The following is a 6,000-nucleotide window of genomic DNA, read 5'->3' on the forward strand; positions in this document are numbered from 1 at the left end:
ACCTGGTTAATTCTATTATTCTATTAATTCTATTATTCTGCACACTGCAGGGGGGGGATTGGACTGGGTGACCTTTAAAGGTCCCTTCCACCTCAAACCATCTTATGATTCTTTGATCCCTGTGCTCCAGGTTCCAGGTGAAGTTTTTCTACTTGTGCCAGCTTGCCTACTGGCTGCATGCCCTGCCAGAGCTCTACTTCCAAAAAGTCCGCAAGGTAAGAGCCAGGCAGGTGCTCCCACATGCCCTGGGGATCCCTGAGGTGGTTTGCCCACCAGCTTTGGGGAAGGTGACCTTTGGGAGAGGGTGGGTGAAGAGGAGCAAGAGATTAACAGGGCTTTCTGCCCCTCCCAGGAGGAGATTCCTCGGCAGCTGCGGTGCATCGTGCTCTACCTGGTGCACATCGCCGGCGCGTATCTCCTTAAGTGAGTTGGCTGCTTCAGCATCCCACCCTGTGCCAAGGATGGGGCTGAGTGGGGCCTTCTGCAGTGCAAGGCAGCCAGGAAGCCTCAGCAAGGCTTGAAGGTTCAGCAGTGGGCCAGCAACATGCACTCACAGCCCAGGAGCCAACTGTGTCCTGGCCTTCATCCAAAGCAGCGTGGCCAGCAGGTTGAGGGAGGGGATTCTGCCCCTCTGCTCTGGTGAGACTCCACCTGCAGTGCTGTGTCCAGCTCTGGAGTCCTCAGCACAGGAAAGACATGGACCTGCTAGAGTGGGTCCAAAGGAGCCCACAAACATGATCCAAGGGATGGAACATCTCTGCTGTAAAGACAGGCTGAGAGAGTTGTGGTTGTTCAGCCTGGACAAGAGAAGGCTCTGGAGAGACCTTACTGCAGCCTTCCAGTACTTACAGGGGAGCTGATAAGAAAGATGGGGACAATGTTTTTAGTATGGCTTATAGGGACAGGATGAGAGGTGATGCTTTTAGACTCAAAGGAGTCAGACATTTTCTGCACTGAGGGTAGTGAGAGACACAGTGGTAGAAGCCCCATCTCTGGAAATTCAAGGTGAAGTTGGATGGGGTTCTGCAGAATCTGATCTAGTTGAAAATGGCCCTGGTCAGTGCAGAGGGTTTGGATTGTATGCCCATTAAAGGTCTTTTCCAACCCCAAACTATTCTCTGAGTCTCTGTTCTGAAGACGGGGACTTTCCCCACTGCAATCCTACCCCAGCTGCTGCTGTGGAAAGGTTCAGCTTTGGACTGGTGCTTTGCTGCAACTCAGGGGTGGCAAGGGAAGTGCTGGTGCTGGATCTGAAGGACTGATGTTGGCCAGCCCCACTGATGAGTGTTTTCTTTCTCTTCCCTGCCAGCTTAACCCGCCTGGGGCTGATCCTCTTGCTGTTGCAGTACTTAGCTGAGTTCTTCTTCCACATGGCCCGGCTGGTCTGCTTCACCGACGAGAACAACAAGAAGCTGTAAGCAGGCTTCCATCCTCTGGTGCCCAGGAAAGCCAGCAGAGTGGCAAGGAGCTCACTCTCACCTTCCAGCTCAGCGCTGGAGGGGCTCCTGCCGACCCCCTCTGCTTGCCCTCCCGCAGGTTTAATGTCTGGGCTGTGGTGTTCGTGGTCACCAGGCTCTTCACCCTCACCTTGTACATCTTGGTCATCGGCTTCGGGCTGCCCCGGGTGGAGAACCAGGTCCTCAACCCTGAGAAAGGGAACTTCTTCAGCTTTCTCTTCAACAATATCCTCTTCAGGTAAGAATGTCCCTCACCACATCTCCTGCCTCTTTTTGGTAATGCATCCTTTCACCTGAAGGCTGAAGTGTGGAAACCTCTCCCCTATGGTCCTTGGTTGCATTGTCCCAGGCTGGGGTTTTGCTGAGTTTGGAAATAGAATAGAATAGAATAGAATAGAATAGAATAGAATAGAATAGAATAGAATAGAATAGAATAGAAGTTGAATAGAATGGAATAGGAATTGAATTGAATTGAATTGAATTGAATTGAATTGAATTGAATTGAATTGAATTGACCAGATTGGAAAAGACCTTCAAGATAATTGAGTCCAACCTGTCATCCAACACCATCTCAGCAACTAAACCATGGCACCAAGCACCCCATACAGTCTCTTCCTAAACACCTCCAGTGATGGTGACTCCACCACCTCCCTGGGCAGCACATTCCAATGGCCAATCTCTCTTGCTGTGAAGAATTTCTTCCTAACATCCAGCCTAAACCTCCCCTGGTGCAGCTTGAGACTGTGTCCTCTTGTTCTGGTGCTGCTTGCCTGAGAGAAGAGACCAACCCCCACCTGGATACAACCTCCTTTCAGGTAGTTGTAGAGAGCAAGAAAGTCTCCCCTGAACCTCCTCTTCTGGCTAAGCAACCCCAGCTCCCTCAGCCTCTCCTCATAGGGCTTGTGCTCCAAACCCCTTACCAGCTTTGTTGCCCTTCTCTGGACACATTCCAGCATCTCAACATCTTTCCTAAACTGAAGGGCCCAGAACTGGACACAGGACTGAAGGTGTCCAGTTTAAGAAAAGCCTGAATGAGGCACTTAGTGCCATGATCTAGTTGGTTAGTTAGGGTTGCGTGATGGGTTGGACTTGATGATCTTGGAGGTCTCTTCCAACCTGGTTGATTCTGTGCTTCTGAGGGACGGTGCCTGTCTCCAAGCAGCTTGGCGCAGCCACCTGAGGGGAGCTCAGCTGCTAGCTTCTGGTGTGGGTGGAAGGCTGGGCTGGTGGTGGCCTCACTGCTCTGTTCTCAGCCTGCCTCTTCTCCACCCCTGCCAGAATGAGTGTGCTGCTGTTGGTGTGCCTCTTCCAGGCCTCGGTGATGTGGCGCTTTATCCACTTCCAGCTGCGGCGCTGGCGCGAGTACTGGAACCAGCAGAGCAGCCGGAAGAGAGCCGCCCCCACTGCCAGCACCAAGCAGCAGCCGAAGCCGCTCAAGAGGGACTCAGGTCAGTGCTGGGGATGGGGTGCTACAGGACGCTGGCACCACGGGCATAGAATCACCATCACTCATAGAATCATAGAATAATTGATAGGGTTGGAAGGGACCTCAAAGATCATCTATGTTCCACCCCCCCTGGCCATGGGCAGGGACACCTCACACTACAGCAGCTTACTCAGAGCCACATCCAGCCTGGCCTTAGAAACCTCCAGGGATGAGGCTTCCACCACCTCCCTGGGCAACCTTTGCCAGTGTCTCACCACCCTCATGGGGAACAACTTCCTAACATCCAATCTGAATCTACCCATTTCTAGTTTTATTCCATTCCCCCTAGTCCTGTCACTCCCTGACACCCTCAAAAGTCCCTCCCCAACTTTCTTGTAGCCCCCTTCAGATACTGGAAGGCCACAAGAAGGTCTCCTGGGAGCCTTCTCTTCTCCAGACTGAACAGCCCCAACCCTCTCAGTCTGTCCTCATAGGAGAGGAGCTCCAGCCCTCTGCTCATCCTTGTGGCCCTTCTCTGGACACATTCCAGCACATCCAGATCCTTTTTGTAATAGGGGCTCCAGATGAGCCGCCGGGGCAGACGGCCAGCCTGGATGGTTCATGAACTTTTAATGGAACTGAGGGAAAAAAAGAGGGTGTATCACCTTTGGAAGCGAGGGGAGGCAACCCACAGAATGTTTAAGGATGTTGCTAGGTCTTGTAGGAAGAGAATTAGGGAGGCAAAAGCACACTTGGAGCTTAAACTGGCCTCTACTGTGAAGGACAACAAAAAGTCCTTCTATAAATACATTAATAGCAAGAGGAAGGGGAAGGAAAACCTCCACTCCTTGGTGGATACGGAGGGGAACATTGTAACCAAGGATAAGGAAAAGGCAGAGATACTTAACACCTTCTTTGCCTCAATTTTTACTAGAAGGGCAGAACGTCTTCCTGACAGCTGGCCTGCAGAGCTAGCAGAAGGAGCCAGGGAGCTGCACAGTTTCCCTATGTTCCATGAGGCGGTAGTTGGAACTCTCCTTAGCAGCTTGGATCCCCACAAGTCCATGGGACCAGATGGGGTTCATCCTAGGGTGCTGAGAGAGCTGGCAGATGAGCTGGCCAAGCCACTCTCCATCATTTTCCAGCAGTCCTGGCTCACTGGCGAGGTCCCAGAGGACTGGAAGCTGGCCAACGTGGTGCCCATCTATAAGAAGGGCCGGTTGGATGAGCCAGGGAATTACAGGCCTGTCAGCCTGACCTCAGTGCCAGGCAAGATCATGGAACAGGTCATCCTGAGTGCAATAACACAACACTTAGAGGATGGCCAAGGGATCAGGCCTAGCCAGCATGGATTTAGGAAGGGCAGGTCCTGCCTGACCAACCTGATCTCCTTCTATGATCAGGTGACCCGCCTGGTGGATGTGGGGAGGCCTGTTGATGTAGTCTACCTGGACCTCAGCAAGGCCTTTGACACCGTCCCCCATAGCAAACTCCTGGCCAAGCTGTCAGCCCATGGCTTGGACGGGAGCACACTGCGATGGGTTAGGAACTGGCTGGAGGGCCGAGCCCAGAGAGTGGTGGTGAATGGTGCCACATCCAGCTGGCAGCCAGTCACTAGTGGTGTGCCCCAAGGATCAGTGCTGGGCCCTGTGCTCTTTAACATCTTTATTGATGATCTGGATGAGGGCATTGAGTCCATCATCAGTAAATTTGCTGACGACACCAAGCTGGGGGCAAGAGTTGATCTGCTGGAGGGTAGAGAGGCTCTGCAGAGGGACCTCGACAGGCTGGACAGATGGGCAGAATCCAACGGCATGAGATTTAACACATCCAAATGCCGGGTTCTGCACATTGGCCACAACAACCCCATGCAGTGCTACAGGCTGGGGTCAGAGTGGCTGGAGAGCAGCCAGGCAGAGAGGGACCTGGGGGTACTGGTTGATGGTAGGCTTAACATGAGCCTGCAGTGTGCCCAGGCAGCCAAGAGGGCCAATGGCATCCTGGCCTGCATCAAGAACAGTGTGGCCAGCAGGAGCAGGGAGGTCATTCTGCCCCTGTACACTGCACTGGTTAGGCCACACCTCGAGTACTGTGTCCAGTTCTGGGCCCCTCAGTTTAGGAAGGATGTTGACTTGCTGGAACGAGTCCAGAGAAGAGCAACAAAGTTGGTGAGGGGTTTGGAACACAAGCCCTACGAGGAGAGGCTGAGGGAGCTGGGGCTGCTTAGCCTGGAGAAGAGGAGACTCAGGGGTGACCTTATCACTCTCTACAACTACCTGAAGGGAGGTTGTAGACAGGCTGATGATGGTCTCTTCTCCCAGGCACCCAGTACCAGAACAAGAGGACACAGTCTCAGGCTGCACCAGGGGAGGTTCAGGTTGGATGTTAGGAAGAAGTTCTATACAGAAAGAGTGATTGCGCTATGGAATAGGTTGCCCGGGGAGGTGGTGGAGTCGCCGTCATTGGAGGTGTTCAGAAGGAGACTTGATGGGGTGCTTGGTGCCATGGGTTAGCTGTTTGGGTGGGTTGGATTGGTTGATGGGTTGGACACGATGATCTTGAAGGTCTCTTCCAACCTGGTTTGGTTTATTCTAATAATAAAGTTTATTCTAATAACTGGATGTGGTGCTCCAGGTGGGGTCTCACCAGAGTGGAGTCGAGGGGGAAAATCACCTCCCTTGACCTCTTGCAGGCGGTGCTGCAGCTGTGCCTCAGTGCTGCAGAGCTCAGGGCATCCCCAGCAGCATCCTGCCACGGTGGAGGCTTTCCCCATGTCTATGAGCCGGCCCTGAGAGGGTTAAAGTTTTGACTTGTGCAAGGGACAAAGTGTTTCTCTCTCCATCCCCAGGTTACCATGAAAATGGAGTGGTGAAAGCGGAGAATGGCACCTCCCCACGAACCAAGAAGCTGAAATCACCCTAGAGCAGAGGCTGGTCTCCTGGGGAGGAGGGTGAGATACCAGGACTAAGAAGCAGACCCTCCTCCTGGTGCTCACTAGCATCATCTCAAACGGCTTGGAAACCTGTCATCTTCCCAAGGTGTCTCTCACTCTCCTCCTTTCCTTTCTTGCTCTCTTGAACCATTTGCAATAAAACCAAAAAAGTCCCTTTCCCATGC

At 52.9% G+C, this 6,000-nt stretch overlaps 1 protein-coding gene across 2 annotated transcripts in view; it reads left to right on the plus strand.

The window, feature by feature from the left end:
- TRAM2 (translocation associated membrane protein 2) overlaps positions 1-6,000 on the plus strand; it is a 28,034-nt gene extending 22,034 nt beyond the window's left edge. Inside the window, exons 6-11 of one of the 2 annotated variants that reach the window (XM_068143222.1) lie at positions 131-215; positions 353-423; positions 1,310-1,414; positions 1,537-1,695; positions 2,736-2,905; positions 5,732-6,000. In XM_068143222.1, coding sequence (XP_067999323.1) covers positions 131-215; positions 353-423; positions 1,310-1,414; positions 1,537-1,695; positions 2,736-2,905; positions 5,732-5,805 — 664 coding nt within the window. In that variant the 3' untranslated portion in view covers positions 5,806-6,000. The remainder of the gene's footprint in view (positions 1-130; positions 216-352; positions 424-1,309; positions 1,415-1,536; positions 1,696-2,735; positions 2,906-5,731) is intronic. The other variant, XM_068143223.1, reaches the window with a different exon arrangement.

The sequence above is a fragment of the Melanerpes formicivorus genome, unplaced genomic scaffold (genome assembly GCF_026170545.1).
Source record: "Melanerpes formicivorus ecotype bairdi unplaced genomic scaffold, bMelFor1.0.p_v2 SCAF_9, whole genome shotgun sequence".
Taxonomy (NCBI): Eukaryota; Metazoa; Chordata; class Aves; order Piciformes; family Picidae; genus Melanerpes; species Melanerpes formicivorus.